General features: G+C 48.6%; 1 protein-coding gene across 3 annotated transcripts in view; it reads left to right on the forward strand.

Annotated features, from left to right (window-relative positions):
- SORCS3 (sortilin related VPS10 domain containing receptor 3) overlaps positions 1-18677 on the forward strand; it is a 569814-nt gene that overhangs the window by 244643 nt on the left and 306494 nt on the right. For all 3 annotated transcript variants that reach the window (XM_032423232.1, XM_032423230.1, XM_032423233.1), the window contains exon 3: positions 4748-4847. In XM_032423232.1, coding sequence (XP_032279123.1) covers positions 4748-4847 — 100 coding nt within the window. The remainder of the gene's footprint in view (positions 1-4747; positions 4848-18677) is intronic.

The following is an 18677-nucleotide window of genomic DNA, read 5'->3' on the forward strand; positions in this document are numbered from 1 at the left end:
AAGACAGGAAGAAAGATCCAGAGAACATAGTGGAATAGCCTGCTGGACGTGGGTAACCTAAGCCAAAGCACAGAAGCCAAAAGCCTGTGGCCTTGCGCCTCTCACCTCTTGCCTTCCAGGTTAGCTGTGTGTTCGGAGTGATTCAAAATGGTAACCGACCTCGTGCCAGGCTCATGGCAGGTGCTCGATACATATGTGTGATGTTCCTGGATTTCTGGACATTTTGGTGTTGGGAGCCTAGTGCCAAGATTTGAGAGGCTTGCTTTGAAATAGGAGAAAGGAGCCTGTTTCCTCCAAGTGACCCCACTGGAGGGGTCTGGAGTGACAAGGTGGTTCTTTTAAAAATGAGTTCTGCAGGTGCAGCTGTCTCTGGCAATGGGGCTGAACCCTCTCTGCAAGCTGCCCCTCACCCCAGGCAAAGGGGGCCCCCAGAGCTCTGTGGTCAATGTGGTGTGCAGCATCCATGCTGGAAAGGACAGAGTCCGGGGCACCTTTCATCCCACAGGTGTTCTGGCTCCGTGAGGTGTCTTCAGTGAGCAAGACCTTTTCAGTCAGCCTGAATGAGCAGAGGAAGCTAACATGTGGAGAAGCCTTTGTAGGCAAGTCCCTACTCTGGGAGAAGCAGCCACTCTTGGGGAAGAGCAGAGTTGCTGTGAATCTTTAGTGCAGCCCGTAGAAAGAGAGACCATGTGTGGTGCTAAGCAGACTACCTTTGATAAGGCTTATTTGGATTCTAGAAGGAAGTTTGTTGTGACATCAGTCATGCAGGGAGCCCTGAGAATTTAGCTCTTCATAAAAGTAAGATGTTTGCTATGTATAGAGTGAGGAAAATTCACTGGTTGGAAAACAGCTTAGCTCCATGTTGGTGGCATAAGGATATTTAAGGTCCAGACGGGGCCTTATGATTTGGGGAGGTAAGCCTCTTGTGTTGATGCTAGAATAGGGCTTGACAGACTCTCTTCTTGGCCAAACTCTAGTCGGGACCCTCTGAGCTCTTTGTCAAGTAGGCTCTGCCCTTGGGTGTGTCCTCAAAAGCACAGTTTTACCAAGAATCCTGCTAAGTCAGTTTAGCCAGAATCCCCTGCCCTCAATATCTGACTGATCTCCTCATCCCCTACCATGCCCCTAGGTGATGTCTCATCACCCTGACCTACCTTCGGTAAGAATCCCATTAGGTCAGTTTATAAAGGAATTACTCTACCCTCTAGTAATGTTCCATCCGCTCACCCCACCCTTCTCTTTGGCTAGAAATTACTTGCTTTTCATTGTATTCAGAGTTGAGCCCAGTCTCTCTCATTGGAAAACCCCATTGCAGTGGTCTCTATACGTATTGCCTTTGTCCTGAATGAAGTCTGTTAAAATGAAGTCAATTTAACAATGTCAGGATAATTTTTTTCTTTAACAGGTGTAAGGAATTGGCTTGTCCAGGGTAGCACTTTGCGTATGTTTCAGAGTCTGGATTTCTAGACTCCAGGTTCAATGTTCTTTCTCCATACCATGCTATCTTTATGTCTTCAACAGCGCAGAACCAAGAAGTGATTCATCCTATAAAACATCTTATTTGGACTAATAAAAGTATGCAACTGCCTCTAGAGATTAGGCTTTCTCCTTCCCTGCCCTGGAGAGGATAGGAGCTTGGGGTGATTGGTCACTTAACCCTGATGCTAGTGTGAGTGAACCGCAGATCCTTCCCTGGCACCAAATGCTGCTAGACCTTTCCACGTGTGCCAGCATCCAACTAGATGAGGTGTGTTTCCTAGGTGTGACTATGTGTTGAATGGCCACTAGACATTAGCAGCTGGTCAAGAACTTGACCAGCCAAGAACATGAATGACCATTCATTCATTCTTACAAATGAAGACAAAGCAAAGTGGAATAATACACAAACCAGTACATTCAGCACTTGCTTTGCATCAGACATGGTACAAGGCATTGGGGCTGTTAGAAGAAATGGCTCTTGCCCTTAGGGAACTATAGTCAAAGAGGAGATCCCAGAATAAAAATAGTATGAGAAACAATAGGATAAATGCTAACATAGAAATATATATAAGGGAATGCAAAGGAAATCATGATTAATTTCCCAGTAGGGAAGCTGGGGGGAGGGTGATATTGGTGCTGTCAAGGTTGAAGAGAAATGTCCCAAGCAGAGGAAATAGCACAGGGATGGTTCAGACAAAGGAATACTTGTAGAAATGAGGGCAGTGAAAACACAGGACATTCAGGAAAGTTTGGTGAGGCTGGAGAGAAAGGGGCAGGGAATAGGTGGCTGGAAATGGGTCTAGTGGGGAAGACTGAAGCCATATTTGACAAGACTAAGCTTGGAAGCTACAACCTCATTGTGTGTAGGCAGTGGGTAATTACTACGAGGGATGAGGTAGAGAGACCCAGAGGTTGAAATATGGCCTGATGACAGCGTGGAGGATGGCGGGAGGGGGAGAAGGCTGGAAGAAGAGCATCCAATTGGGGGACTATTGCAAAAAATAATGATGCATGAGCCACAGCATTGGTGTGAAGATGGAAAGACCAGGGGTCCAAGTTATTTAGGAGATAGAATCATTAAGTCTTGGGAGACTGAGCTGGGTTGGAGAGATAAAGGCAACAAGCAAGATTGGGAGTGATTCCCTGTGCTGAAAGGTAGAGAGGAGACTGAAGATAAGAAGTCAATTTTGGGGGGCTGGTTATAAAAGTTACCATAGACACTGACCATGTGGAGCCAGTAGCCTAGGGAGAGATTTGAAATACCGATGTTTGTTTATTCAGTAAACATGCCGATTGTGTATGATGTGTACAGCCTGGTTTTCTACATTTTGGGGAAAGGAGAAGTGAATGTCCTTTTTATTTATATATATATATATATATATATATTAACATTTCATTGTACCTACATCCTGTCAGGAGGTTTCTCATGTGTCATATTTTTGCATCCTTACAAATAAATGCCTTGTGAGATTAAATTTCCCTGATTTTTTCAGTCAAGAAACCTGAGGCTCTAACAGGTTAAGTAATTTGCACCTGGTTATGCAACCAGAGAGCTGCGGATCTAGCAATGAAATAGAGGTTTTGTGGGGTCCCTGGGTGGCACAGTTGGTTAAGTGTCTGCCTTCGGCTCAGGTCATGATCCCAGGGTTCTGGGCTCGAGTCCCTCAGTGGGCTCCCTGCTCAGCGGGGAGTCTGCTTCTCCCTGTCCTTCTGCCCCTCCCCCTGCTTGTGCTTTTTCACACTCTCTCTCTCTGTTAAATAAATAAATAAAATCTTAAAAAAAAAAAAGAAATAGAGATTTTGCTACATCCCAAAGTTCATGTTCTTTGGTCTCACTGTAGTGTTCTCTGAGCTCCCTTGTCCTTCGGGAGCTGATGTTGTGCTAGGGGGACCAGAACTTAAAGAAACTCATCACGACGATATCACAGGGCCAAAATGAGGCACGTGCAGTGTGCTTTGGGCGCACTGTGGGCTGGGGAAGCTTGTTTCAGGGCAGAGAGGGGGTGAGGGTGACTGGGAAGAGGGCTAGTGGAGCTTTCACAGAGGTGAGCATGGGCATCTCAGCTGGCGTGGGGACATGGAATTTGCTCGATCAGGTGGTGTGGGGATAACTCTTAAAGGTCATCACACACTACAGGTTTTGGCGACCAGGCTTGTAAAACTAAACTGTGGGCCAGGGTGGGAGCAGATTCTGGGGAGAAGGTGGGTGAAGAATCTGGGAAAAGGTAGGAGTAGGCAGGCATTTAGTTACTAGGGGAGCACCCAGGCAGAGCTGGACCCTGAGATCTGAGGCAGAATGCAGACACCCATGAGGTCGGGTGACCACAGAGAAACTACGCTGACCTTGGACTTTCTAAAGCCTGGGTGGGAGAAGTTTCATGATCTAGCCAGAGAAGGCAATGGGGGAAAGATGGGGTGCGGAGCGGTTGATACTGGTGGTTTGAAAAGGGAGGGGGGTAGGTGTGGAGTGGGGTTGGGGAGTGAGGCACAAAGTGTGGCAGCGAGGCTGGGGTCTACCTGTGAGCCACCTGCTCTCCTTCCTCCACCATGGAAAGGCGGGATGGAGAGGAAGGGGCCTATGGCTTCACCTGATTTTGCTCTCTGAGTCCTGACTTGTGGTTTTGGTATAAGGTCAGAACCCTGGAAATTAGGCCCAGAGGACAAGCAGGTAGCCAGCAGGATAACTGGGATGATGAACTGTTAGCGGCACTTCCTAGCACCAGCTTTTGGCCCTGACACACCATGGCTGCTCTGTAAAGCATCCCACCCTCTCCCCGCTGTGGCCTGACGCGGCTGCCGGACCCTCCAAGCTCCTGCCTATGGGTCTTCCTTCCACCCCGGGGGTCCCCAGCCTTGGGCCCAGTGGAGGCGGCGTGAGGTTGGCTGGACTCCGGCGACCTCCGGAGACAGTCTGGCCTCTCGCACAGCTCCCGGCCGGGACTCGGGTCACTTCACGGCAGCACGCCGAGGCCCCCGGGCTGAACCCCAGGCAGGCGGTCCCCAGCAACAGCTTTCACAGACAGACAGCCTCCCAAAGGGCGAAAAAGCAGGGCTCTGGGAAAGGCCGGGAGCAAAGGGGAGTGAGCTTAGGTAGTAAGTAGGTGCGCTAGTCTAATTGCTCTTCAGAAATTAATGGGGCCTTTTATCTCTGAATCACTCCTGTGATTTGGGAACAAAGGTGCACGTTGAAGGAGAGCTTGGCTCCTCTCTGAACACAATCCCCCATTTGGTAAAACAATCTCTCCCTTTCTTTCTCTCTAACCTGCAGATCAACGGATTATGGCACCACCTACGAGAAGCTGAATGACAAAGTGGGTTTGAAGACTGTCCTCAGTTACCTCTACGTCAATCCCACCAACAAAAGGAAGGTAAGACTAAGGGTCAGGGGTCCTGAGCACTCCCCGCGGGGTAGCAGGGCTGCCAGGGGCCAGGCGAGAAGAACAGTGACAGGCCTTCTTTCTAGGCCAGGAACATCACAGACACTGTTTGTCATTGTAACAACTGCCTCGACACTAGTAGTAGCAATAATAATAATAATTTTGACAACAACAGTAAAATGATGTACCTAGTAAGGTGTTCCTCTGTGCTAGGGATGCCGTATCTCATTTATCCTCACAGGGAATCTGTGGGCTAGAAGTTACTGTTGTCCCCATTTTACAGGTGAGGAAACTCAAGGTCAGAGAGATAGTAGGTTTCTAGCCCAAAGGCAGACAGTGGTAAGTAATAGATCCGTGATTTGAGAGTAGCTCTGCTTGTCTCTGGAGTTGAGTTCTTCCACAGCCTCGTTCTTCTTGCTGGTCTGTTTTCCGAGAGCTCCTTGTAAAGAGGGAGTCTGTTTCTGCCAAGGGAAGGATGCTTCTGGCCCCTCTGCTCTCTGACTTTCCAACTGACTTAATAGCCAGAATGTAGAGGAAATCATAGAAGGCCAGACTGTGGTCATGGAGGCCCGCTGGGAGGAGGGGCCCAGGAGTCCACAGAACGATGGACTGTTTTAGAAAATAAATACCGTATAGTATGTGGGCTCTGGGGTGGGGTCATCTATCTGCAGCCAGGAAGGCATGGCTATTTAGAAACTTAGGCAGGCCTAGCCCCTAGAAACAAACCAGGAATCTAAAAGGCCATGTTCGTGTTTCTCAGAGTCTGACAATGGCACTCCCTAGCTTTCCTCTTGTGATCTGATTTGCATTCCCCTATAGGTTTCTAGCCACTTCTTTTGTGAGAATAAGTGCAGGAGTGAGCTTCAACCCACTGTGCAGATGTCCCTGACCTCTGAGTCCAACCTGGTGGAGTCCAAGCTGGGATGATGATTATTTATGCCGCTCAAAGCAGAACAGCTTTGACTCAGACCCATAGCAGGAGTGCTCACAGCCCCCTGTCTTCTCATTCCCACCTCTGCCACCCCACTCCCCAGCAAAGGGAGGAAGCAGAATGGGTGACTCCTGGTTTAGTATTGGTGATGGATGCCCAGTGATCTAGCTATGAGGCTCCAGACCTGAGACTATACCCACCAGTCAAGTGCCAGAACCCGGATGATCATCAGGATGGGTGTTTGGATACCTGTTACTCAGGTGCAGTAGTTTCTCTTTGCTTTGTTCCAAACTGCTGTCATCTCCATAGTTTTCAGTATTGTCATGTGACTTGTTGGATGTCAGAGCTGGAAGGGATCATAGATTTTATCTATAATAGCAGTTATTATTAGTTCTTGAACTTCAGTGCTTTTGCAGAAGTGAGTAAAGCTCTAGATCTCTTCTCTGGAAACATGCCCCTGCCCACAGAACTGGAAAACAGTTTTTAGCAGCTTGTCAACAGCTGGAATCCCACGCACAGATCCAGGATGTCCATGGAGTCTCAGTTAAGAATCCTTTATCTGTACCAATAACCTCATGTTACAGAGGAGAAAACAGAAGCCAAAAAAAGCCCACAGAGCCAGAGAGGTGAGAGGTCAGGACTCTTGGTTCTCAGTCCAGATTTCTTGGCTCCAGACCACACTTTGCATCTTTTCCTCCTATACAATCACAGCCTAGTAGTTTACAATGTACAGTCTAGTCCTGTCTTGGAAGCTGGAGGCAGTTGCTTCTTGACCCAGAGGAAAGCTTAGGTGCCACGTCCATGATGGACCCATGATAAACCTGGACTGAATGCAATCAGCAATGGTCTGTCGCAATCCTTCCTCTGCCCTGCCCACTTCATTAAGAAGGAAGCTGAGGTCCACAGAGGACAGATGGGTCCACCCATGTCACTGAGCTGGTTGGTGGCAGCATTGCCAGTTGGTCTTATGACTCTCAGTATAAAGCTTTTTCCATCCTATGCAAGTGACTTGGGGTCGGATGGAATCATGTCTTGGGGTGTATGCACTGTGGGAGAAGCAGGTTTTTGACGTGTGGCAGACACCCTTCAGCGCTGATCTTTGACCTTTGACCACAACAAAGTTAATCGTATTTTCTTGTAGATGGTAGGTCAGCTGTCTTTCTCCCAAGTGGGATATAAAGGGTCACACCGGTTGGCATCCATTTTGGTGGTCATCTGTCATGTCTGTTTCCTGTTGGGCTTCTACTCATAATCATGTCTCCTTTTTTTAAAATAATGATGTCTCCTTTGGTCTTTTGCTCTTTTTCTCTACCCCTGACCTCTTTATCTCTCCTTGGTATAACCTAGAGGTGATTAGAAATGCAGGAGGGTTGTTCAGGTGGCTCAGTCGGTTAAGTGTCTGACTCTTCGTTTCAGATCCTGATCTCAGGGTCATGGGATTGAGCCCGACATCAGGCCCCACACTCAGTACGGAGTCTGCTTGTCCCTCTCTCTCTGCCCCCCCGCCACACTTTCTATCTCTTTCTAAAATAAATAAATGAAGCCTTAAACAAAAAGTGCAGAAACAAAGGGTTGGTTAATGCAGATGCTGAGGGTCAGAAAGAACAGGAAGCTGGGATTGAGAGACCACTGGTGCAGAAATTCTGTCTCCATTTCTCCTTCCTAGAAGTAATATCCACCCCATGGGCTCTCTGGAGCAGTTCCTCATGGGAATTAATCCCCACTTAACAAAAGTTGAGCCTATTCTGTCTTCTCTGAGAAACACCATCAAAGCACAGTTAACTCCTACTTAAGAGTCACTGCTTCCCAGAAAGTTAAAAGCATAGACAGTTTTTTTTCCTCACTCAGATTGGGGAAAGACAAATGACAGGTATTGCCATGGTTTTATTTATTTTCTTTAATAGCAGTAGAAATTCATAAGGAGACTGTGTGATCCTGAAGTGCTTTCTGAATCATCCAAGGAAAAATGAAATTAGATTCTGTTTCATTTTATGGTAAATGTTTTTGATTGTCTTCTGAGCCTCTGGATGCTGACAATTCACAAATACTCTACATGGTGACTTTTCTTTTAACCAGAATATTCAGTTTACTAGAACTACCCTTATCCAGCCCCATAGGCAAAATGACATTTAGAGATAAATGAAAATACTCTGGTTTGTTTCTTTATTGCTTAGTGCTCTGGGTCATTATGACCTTGTAATTCAACTTTTTTGTTTCCTTCTTAACTATGTCTTAAAGTTTAAACCTGTGGTCTCTGGATTCTCATCTCCGCTTGCATTAGGCAAGATCTTCTGATCCTCCAGCACCCAAATTATCTGTAGCTGCCCATGTTCATTGACATGTGAAAAATCCAGCAGATTTTCAGTTAATCTTGCGGGAACGCTTGCTTTTTACTTAATGAGTTATTTATTTAACAGATGGCTACTACTTTCCTTGTAGGCTGTGAGAACATCAGAGATTTGTGGCCCCTGGCAAAACAGTAAATTGTGCTTGCATTTATATAGTAGTTGGTTTTCTAATGCTTTTTTGACAACATAAAATCTTCAAATGCGGATAGCCAATAAACCATTAGGTTCAAAGTAGAAGTGTTAACATGTGTATATCCTTCTACCAGTAGGTCTTAGCATTAATTGAACACCTACTATGCTAGGCTGCCTTTTAGGAGCTTAATCTATTTAACCTCCAAACCTCCCAGCCATGAGAAGGCAGGTGAGATAAGGAAATGGCTGTGTCGATTACCCCAAGGCTGTATTACTTGTAAATGGTGAGTCTGCAACAACTTTCCCGGCGTCCGTGAGGGAAATGAATGACAGATTCGTCAGGATACATCCAGTGATGCTGGACTCCCTAAAGGAAGTTGAGATTTGCACTAGCTGTGTTTACTGGTCTTTCCTAAATGAGAGTATTGATATGAAATGCTGGGAGCTACTCCAGTTGAAGTTGTTCTAGACTCTCCTATGACGTGGTGGCATCAGCAATATTTTAAAGACCTTGACCTGCCCTGACTGTATTTGATGTGAATTTTACATCCCTCCCTGTTTGCCTTTCTCCAGCCATTGGCCAAATAGTTCATTACCCAGGTGATGTCTGAGCCTGGCAATTTGCACATGAAGAGCAGTGTGTTCCTTCTTGAAGCAGGTGTGTGTGAGGTTTGTGTCCCTGAGGAGGAGCTCTGCTGGGGGCGGGGGCGGGGGTCTGAGTTCCCTCTCACAGCTTCTTCTGCTCACAGGAGACAAACGTCCCTGGGTTCCTAGAACTCACTGTCTGCCAGTGCTTGCCCTCTCTGGTCCATGCAGAATGGCCCGCGCCAAGGTCAATCTTGCATTTAGCAGATCTGTGCTTTGTACAATACAAACATGCTGAAGGCTTTGTGCCCCAACAAGAGAGGGGTTTGGCTCCTACGTGTGCCTATTTGAGAACAATTCTTTAGGTGGATAGGGAAATACAGGCATGCTATGCCCAAATTGCTCTGGCTCAAAAGTGGCTGCCACCTGCAGATTTGGAAAGAGTGCTTTGGAAATGGCAGAGAGCATAGGAAGGTCTGCTAGGAAGTGTGGCTAAATTACTGCAGAGTAGAGGTGGGTGTGCCTGTGCGTGCGTGTGTGCGTGCGTGCATGCGTGCGTGTGTGCGTGTGTGCGTGTGTGCGTGTGTGTGTGCGTGCGTACGTGCGTGCGGTGTGTAGGGAGGCTGTACAGTCTGATACCAGAATAGGGTAATTCCTTCTTCTCATTGAGCTCCTCGCAAGTCCCAAGTCCTGGGCTGAACTCACTTCTATACCCTATTCTAAGTTTTAGTCCTAATCCCCTGAGCCTGGTACTTTTATTCCCATCTGACAGGTGAGGAAACTGAGGCTCAGACAGCTGAGCTGCTTGCTTTTTGTCAAGTAGCTAGCAAGAGCAGCCCAGGATCCCCCATTCACCTCTGTGTGACCACACAGACCATGCTGCGTGCTCTGATCCCTAGGCTGGCCGCCCTTGCACAGATAGAAAGACCAGGTGGGTGCAGTCAGCACCCTAATAGTACCTGCTGCTTGGGGTTTTCTGTCCATTAGTGGTAGAGAATTCACCGTTTCTTGGAAGAGGAGGGCAGTGTTAGATCTTCCCTTCCTAATTGATTTACCATTGAGGAGGATAATTACTTCCAGGCTCCCCTGCAGAAATACAGTGGGAACCACCAGTCGGATTTCTCTGACAAGCAAGCCACCTCTGTCAGGCTGTTGAAGAGGCGTAGTGAATGTGGTCGGATGTGGGTTATTCGCATATCATTCTCTTCATACAGCAGCATAACCCTGAGCTCCGTGACACTCGGGAACACCCCGAAATGAAACAAAACAGAGCATTTTAAACTACTGGCCTCCTGTGTTCCCTGACCATGTCTCCTGCGATTGTTGGAGGATCAGGGAAAGTCCACTTTCAATCCACAGATTGTAAAATCTCTTACACTGAAGCAAAGCAGTAACAATCATGAGAAGAAGGAGAATGTGGAGAGCTAATTTCAGGCTGTTAAGCAATCTGTTAAGTGTCTAGCTCTGAGCAAAGTCTTTTTGGAGGGGAGTTTCCTTCATTTAGAGATGCGCGGTCTGCTGGGGCAGGGACTGCCAGTGAGTGATGTGGGCCAGGCGGGGACTGCGGCGGCCGTTCCGGAAAGGAGCTTCTACGAATGTGCTCCAGATGACCGTGGGCCTGTGCGAATGGGGGCCTGTTGTGGCTGTGACATCACCGTCGTCAATTCCTGATTTGCTCTGCATATTTCCATATGAAACTTTCATATTTTGAAATGTTTCAGATGGGCTAGGATGTGGAGTTTGGAGTGTGGGGCCTGGCAGGCTGTCCCAAATTCATTTCGCTTCCTTGCATCCACGTGGCTTCCTGCGCCATATTCTGAGTACCAAGTCGTTCTCCAGCCAAAAAGTTGGTATTTGTATGTGGCCTTTGGGGGCCACAGGATAAGGATAACAGTAGGTGCTCCTACTGAGGGCCCACAGTGATGCCTTCGTGGCCTGTGTGGGATATCAACTAAGTGAAATGTGGCTCACAAAGACTTCCCTTTTGACTCCAAGGAATCGCATAGTAGGTCCTGCTATGCAAAGGGACCTTTGGGGTCATTGAAGGAAAAGACCTTTAGAGTAGGAATAGAAGGGAGATCTCTGCTTTCTGGTCCTGGTTCTGCCCCTGGATAACTGTGTGTTCTTAAATAAGCCAGACCCCGCTCAGGGCCTCCGTTTCCCTGTCTGTATAATGGCAAGGTTGGCTTCTTGGAGGTTCCTTCCAGCTCAGGTTGTCTGGATGGCCACCATTTGGACAGTGCCTCTCAGAGGGCTACATCGTAATAGGTGACGATGCGTGGACTTTGGGCTCCATGCACAGCCATTTGGGTAGTCCTTGGAAGGTACGATCCCCATAGCTCTTGGCTATATGGACACAGGTTGGCCAGCTAAGCTCTTCCATCCAGGCTAGAAGCTTCTTTTCTGAAGTTACAGTTCCTTGGTCAGAAGGTGGATGCTTTCCTGTAACCCCCCGGCTCTGCCAGTTTAACTTCCGCGGGCTGGCTTCCAGCAGCATGAGATGGCGCAGCTTCACACGAGCGTCCCTGTCCCTGTCCCAGGCATGCATGCCCTCCTCTTGCAGGAGAGGGAACTAGAGGAGCTGTTGGAATGAATGGGCTCCGGCAGGCAGCCCGGGTGTGAGGACACGACGGTGATCGCGGGCAGTGCCCCAGCTTGGCTGCATCCCCCGCCGGGCCTCTCCTCGCTATGCACCCTGCTTTCTCCCTTCACACAATGCGCATAATCAGCCAGGTGTCCAAGAGCAAGTAAGACAAGTCCCTCCTTGGGCTGATACTCATTTCTGTTTCCAGCGGTGACAAGTGTCTGAGATACTAATGACGGTGGCATTGATAACACAATGACAACGATGAGCAGCTAGTGTTTTTTTGAGCATTAACTATGTGCCCCAAATTACCCCATGAATTGACTCATTACTACTTCACCAGCAACCCTGGGATATCGGTCCTATCATTCTTCCATTTACAAATGGCGAAAGTCTGGCGCGAAGAGGTCCGTGACCCACTCGGGTTCGGTTGTTGATGGTCACTTGGTCTAGTGTGCTCACCTAATGCACTATTGCTCCTATTTAATTTTAGACTCACGAATGTTGGAGTGAAAAGGGCCCTCCAAGGCTGTCTGTGCAGGCTCTCAGCAGAAGAGGCCCCTTGGGGGCTTGTCCTAGGTCATGGAGTCAAGTGCGGCAGAACCAGGGCTGCAGCTGGGTCTACTGACTCCTAATCTGGTGGATCTGATGGCGAACCCTGGCTGCGAGTGGGTGCAAGTAGGGAACAGCTGGAAATGTGCTCCCCACCTGTCTCACTGAATGTGTGTTGTAGCTGTAGGGTCATACAAACATCCTTAGCTTCTCAGTTCTCTGGTCTCAAAGTCCAAAGGGTAGTTCCTGCTGGAATCCCATTTCAGATGAACCTACCTGAGAAACCAAGGGCCTGAAACCCAAACTGCCTTTTGCATGTTGGAAGACAGGATGTTTGAGTAGCGTGCTCACGGCTACATGGCTATCCAGGAAACGAGGGGCTGGTGCCCCTGGAGAAGAGATATCGGGGAAGGAACTAGGGTTTCTGGTCTAGGCCTTTCTCTTAGTTGCAGAGATTGGGAAAATCATTTAAATTCTCTAAGCCTCTGTTATTCCATCTGTAAAATGGGCATAAAAGATCATTTACATATGCCCTCCATTGGGAGCAAAACGAGGATAAAATGAGAAACATAACATTGACTTGGAGGAAATGAGCTACAGAAAGGGAAGAGAGGATTGTATCTGCTCAGATGGAGCGGGCATTATGATCACAGACTGGAATCAGCCTCCCTGCACACCGGTTCCTTGGCTGTGCCCTGCTGCCCGTCGGGGCTGCCAAGCCTCCCCCTGCTGGGCTGCCTACTTCTCTGCTTCCTGGGGGAGAGGATGCAGCCCCCAGAACCCTGGGTTTTCAAGGGCCCCACATCCTGCCCTGTCCAGGAGGCACACTGCCACCTTTTCCCCCCCGTAGTCTTCTTCCCTGTCTCTTAAAACCAAGCTTGCTGACAGCCTGAGGGAGAGGGATTTTTCTGCTGATGGAGAGAAATGGTCCCACTCTTGTTAATTCACAACCACCTCATTTTTCTTGCCTCATAAATTAACAGTTACCAAGAGGATAGAGCAGTGTTTATGGGAAAATGTGTGAAAGGAAGGAGTGAAAAAAGGAAAAAGAACAGATCTTGGACCAAACCTTCTTCCTTTATGGATTCCATGTCCAAACCTATTTCCTCTTATGATCCAGAGAGTAACCACCACCACCCCCACCCCCCCCCCACCCCCCCGAGAATGAAAGCATCAAACTCCGTTGGGGGCTGAGGAATGCAAATAAAGGAGAACTAAGGTGTCAGAAGAGGGTGGATGCATGAGGGGACAGGCCCTGGTTTACAGGTGTCCACCTGTCTTTGCAAGTGTGACTGGTGATGGAGTGGATGTGAAGTGTGGTTCAACTCAAACTAATCACTTAAAGGAAAGAGAATCTAAAGTAATTCTTGGAAATTCACTCTTTAGTCACAAAGTCCCTTTCTCAGCAAATACATGTATGTGGTTCCCCATATAAATTACTGCAGTGTGCTCTAGCCAATAATTTATTTAAAGGCTCATTAAAATGATTACTAGTTTTTTCTTTTGCATTTTATTTGAAAATGGGAAGAATATAAACCTATAGCCTGGCTTCTTTCCAAAGTGCCCTTTGGGGTTTGCATTGAGTATATCATTTTTTTTTTTTTAATAAAGATATGATTTGCAGTAAGATTGTTCAGGCATTTAAGAGGAATAATAAAAATTAACCACTTAACTGCACTTTTTAGTGGCTTGTGTTTGCCTAACCTATTTTTTTAAATTTGATTTTTATTGGATTTGCGTTTTATGTGTATGTGTGTGTGTACTTGTGCATCTGTGTGTTCAGAAGGTATCAACAAAGAGCATTAAGGAAACTTCAGAGTTAAGAAATAAGAAAAATAAAACCCTCTTCCTCTTCTGGGCAAACTCTGGTTTGGCATGAACTAAGGATCAAAGGAAAGCCTGTGTTCCCGGGTGGTCATAGGAGGTGATGGTTCTGTTTTGCTGCCTGGCTTATCCCAGGGACCCTGGCTGACCACCGAAGTTACTCAGCGAAGCCTCTGAGGAGGGATTCCTTGCAGGGGGTCACTTGGTCTAGTGTGCTCACCTAACTCAGGGTACAGGCGAAGGCAGAGCCAGCAATAGGAATGGAAAGTCTAAGGACTCAACCCAAAGGAGAGGGCATTGAACTGGCGCAGGTAGGAGTCAGGTTGGGTACAAGAAAATAACATGATGGGCTGAAAAGGGCTCCCACACCAGGCCGGGATGACCTGTGGAGATGGTGGGGATTTTACATATGAAAGGCTGTTAAAAAACAGGAGATATCCCTATCTCGGGGGTCTGAAGGGCTTAATAAAGCACCAAGCTTTGAGGAAGATATCATCCTGTGGCATAATCAGAACCAGTGAAGAGTAGAGGCAAAAAAGGGCCGCCTTTGGAAGAAAGCTTGCAATTTGGAGAAGAAAGGGAGAACAAGGACAATCCATTAGGGGAGGCAGGCTGTGGGGGTTTTAACAGACATATCGGGTTTAGCAGTTGCAAGTCAAGAGAGAGACAGAGTGGGATTAAATATTGTAGACCCCCCAAAAATCTCAGGGATGGAGGTAGGACTCAGGGTGGGGGCATGGGGAGCCCCAGCAGACGTTTGAGCAGGGGCCGACAGGGTGAGAGCTGTCTGTGTGTGTACTGGAGGGCTGGCGAGAGCTGGTCGGTGGATGAGGTGCCCGTGTTAAGCATCGCACACCAGCTCTCCATCCTTGCCCTGCCCTCCCCAGACCTCTGGGTGTATTTTCTGAGCATCACAGGCAAGAGCAATTTTAACAAAGAGCTTGGGATGTAGGGTGATGTGTTCTTCCTAATGTTCTGACGCACAGTTATATAGCAAATGGATCTCGCTGCCCCTGAGGTAGAGATATCTGTAACAAAAACAACTACCACCACCACCAGTGAAAGAAATCACTCTGTTTTTTTCTTCCTTGGTGAGCTCAACCAAGCAGAGTGATTGCTGCCGGCATGCATGGCTCGCTCCCGGCCCGGCCCCCATTCCCGGCCCAAGGTCAGAATGACAGACGTCCGTACTCAGCGCACACTCGGTTGGTTAGCATGTCCGGGTGATGAGGGGCGAGCGTCCTGGGATCCTCGGGTCTGCCAAATGGCTCGGGGCAGGTCTGCAGCAAGGAAGCCCCCGTCCCTGCCCGCTGGGGGTCTAAGCGGGCAGTGCAGAGTGAGCTGCTGACCTCAGTGACAAATGGAAGCCTCGCTTGGGCTGGCAGCTCCGTGTGGAGGCCCCCCCCCCGGGCGGGGGGAGATGCAGACAGTCTGCCGTGCCATTGTGCAGCACGAGTCTAACTCTGAGACATGGCTCGGGCTGTCTGAGGATGACCAAATAGAGGAAAGAAATGAGCCAGAGAGGAAGCAGCCACGAGAAATGTGCATGAGTATCTCCTGCCTTCCAGACAGAGAGGAAGATGTGTTCAGTTTAGGAACTTGCCACCTAATCCTGCTTCCTCCCTAGGGCCCAGCCGAGCAGTGTGACTGCAGAAGGGGGAGCTTCACAGCACAGCCTGAGCCTGACCAGCTGGGTGATCTCGCACGTGTCATTTCACTTCTCTGTGCCTTCGTTTTCTCGTTGGTAAATGGGGCTCCCAATTTTATTTTATTCAATTTTAAGGATTAAATAACATCTGCATGCCGTGCACGGGTGCTTAACAGTGTGCCTTTCTTTCCCCCGGTTAAATGAGCCTCTTTGGCTTTGTCCCCTGCTCCATGATGCTTCTCACCCCCCGAGGACCCTGTGTCCATCTAGCTGACTTCACTATCCTGTGAAAGGGCATCTGTTTTCCTCCAACTAGCATGAGGCAAGGTCGTTCCAATTTCTAAAACAAAAACTTTCCCCCTCTGCGTCCCTCCTGTTTTTCTCTCTCCGGCCACCTGTCTGCCGTGTCTTCTTACCGAGGTACTGATTGTTTCTACCTCACTTAATGAAGTCTAAATTAAAAGTGATGGTTGCCAGCCCTGGGCAGTGTGTGCAAAGCAAGTCTCCACCCCTTATCACCCAAGCCCCATTAGGCAGATGGAGCTGGTGGAGCTGGGATTCGGCTCCAGGGCTGCCTGACTTCAGAGCCCCGCACAGCCCCTCCAGCGTTGTACCCCCACGAAACACCACCGCCGTCTATGCAGACGCACATCCGGATGCATTGCTGCCTGTTGGGTGTAGAGGTGATCCTTCCTGACGACTGCGGATCTCCTTGCTGTGCGGCGCCAGGCCCAGGAAGCATGCGGGCACTGCAGGCCTGGAGCCCACACTGGCAGACATTGTGTTTCAGTGGGACACTCCTTTGGGACTGAGCTGGGAGAGGAGCCGGTGGTTGGCCCCTCAGAGACTGCAGTTATGGCAGCGGTGCCGAGTGCCCGTGGACACCCCGGGGATGCTTAGCCTGCTGCTCGACGTCAGGGACAGGGTCTTGGTCTGACTCGGGCATTAGAAAGACAAAAAATGCTGATGTTTATTGAGCACTTCCTGTGTGCCATGCTAATGGTTTTACATGAACATTCTTCTCACACACACAAATCTATAAGGTAACACAGTTATTCTCTCTGTTTTGGGGGGAGGGCATGGGGAGAGGGTGAGGATGACTGTTTTATGAGTGAGCAAGAGGGAGAGGGAGAGAGAAGAAGCAATGGGGGGGCATGGGGAGAGAGAGAGTGAGAGAGAGGACGAGCGCACTGAGGCAAAAACACTAGGTTCTCCTAGGTGGACAGTGGTCAAGCCAGGTTTTGAACCCACATTATCCAACTTTAAAACAAGGTCTTAAGACAGTGTTTTATTGGCCTTTCTGGGCTTAGATGGGCACCATGATCTTCTAGAACCTCCCTTTGCTATCTACAAAGGAGTGTAGATACGCAGAGGGATGTGTTTCCTTCTAGTTCAACAATGCCATGGTTCTGTGCTAAGAGGTTCTAAAGAATGTTCTCTGCTGAGGGGAGAAGTCAGAGGAGTGTAGGGTTGCTGAGTTTTCTTAAACATAAGACAAATGAGAGGCTGGGGTGGATGGGGGCAGTAAATAGCCTGTGGAAAGTGCCTTAGCATTCAGTAATTCACAAGAGCAAGCAGCAGGACCAAGCTCCGGCATTCCCATTTGGAAGCCCCCACAGGGCGGGGGCTGGCTGGGTTCCTGAAGGTCTCCTTCCACTTGGGCAAGGAGCCATTTTGTTCAGATCCTGACTCTACCTCTTAGCAGCTGGTGGCTTGCGCACATTATTAAATACTGCAAGCTTTTGTTTCCTTGTTGTTGCAACCAGAGTAATTTTCGTACCCAGCTCAGAGGCTGATAGAAGTATTAAATGAGAACTGTTTGCAAATGCTTTGCCAGTGACTGAGCCCTAGTCCCCAGTTTGTAAATACTGCTTATTATTACTCTTATCACTGCCCTAATTTCAAGACAACTGGCTCCTATGGGATAGCTTCCTGTTGTGTCTGCCCATTTATGAATGGGCCCTCAGCCTAGCTGGGCACTCTTGGCCTCTCTCTCTCTCGGACTTCAGGTGCTCTGTTTGGAGATGAAGCTGGTCAGTGACTCAAAGGTTGTCTGGTTCAAGCCTCTCATTAAACTGCTGAAGAAACCAAGTCCCAGTTAGGGGAGGCACTTATCCAAGGTTATACAGGTACTTAATGGCAGAACTGTGGTTTTTGAAATCAGATTTCTGGCTCCAAGCCCAGTGCTCTTCCTGTGAAGTTCCATAGAAAGACACCGCATCGTGCAGGCAGACCTGGAAAGACACGTAGTTATGGAGGACGCTGATAACTAGGAGCTTTGCGATGCTCTCAGTCCTTGTCCAATAAACCTGGAGTTTCCAGGGCACCGGGATTAGAAGAGGCCAGGTCAATCTTTCAGACCAGTGGGGAGCCATGTGGTCATAGATAAGGCCCCCAAGGCTCAGGTGGACCCAGAGCAGCCAAAGGCAGCAAAATGAAAGAAGAATCTGAGTCACGACTGGACAAGGAGAGAAAAGGTTGAAATTGGAGAAGGTCTGTTAAAGTCCAAAGGGTGAGAAAAGGCTCCAGATGGGAGGACCAGGCAGAAGGGATGAGAGCAGGGAGAAGACAGGCCATGGAGTACAAGGTGGGCTTGGCCACAGGGACCTGCATTGAGACTGTGAGGTTATTGGCAGCCCATTTTTATAGGGTACCTTTCGCTTGTCGGGGGATGGTAACAGGGGAGGCACTTGACTGATTAAAGAAGTCAGCCTGGGCCAGACAAGAAGGACAGTCACATAAGAAGAGTAGCAGAGAGATAGGATGCAATTATCCAAAGTGGTCTTTGGCCTGAACCTCCCATCTTCAATCATCCCGGGGGAGGCAGTGACAGCAGAGATATGCATGGAAGCTTTCCTGACTCTGCTCTGGACCTTCGCAGAGGAGTGGGTTGATGTCAGAACAGCATCTTGCACACAGGTTAGCCCTGCAAAGCTGGCTTAGAATCATAAACTGCTGGTATCCTGGTCTCAGCTGCCCCACCTTGATCCGGAATCATGGAGCATCCACATTCGCTAGCTCAGAGCAGACCAGCCTCGCAGACGCAAGGTTGTAAAAAGTTATTTTTCTGGAAGACTCCCTCAGCATTAATGGCCGTGTGGCGTGGCTGTCTGGAGGAGCGGTCTTGCCTCAGCTGGACCCTAAGCCAAGTGTAAATGGTTTCGAGTACTCCCTGTCTCCCTCTTCTCTGGAGCAGCTATAACAATCATTTCTCTTT

The sequence above is a fragment of the Phoca vitulina genome, unplaced genomic scaffold (assembly GCF_004348235.1).
Source record: "Phoca vitulina isolate PV1807 unplaced genomic scaffold, GSC_HSeal_1.0 scaffold28, whole genome shotgun sequence".
In the NCBI taxonomy this organism is placed as follows: Eukaryota; Metazoa; Chordata; class Mammalia; order Carnivora; family Phocidae; genus Phoca; species Phoca vitulina.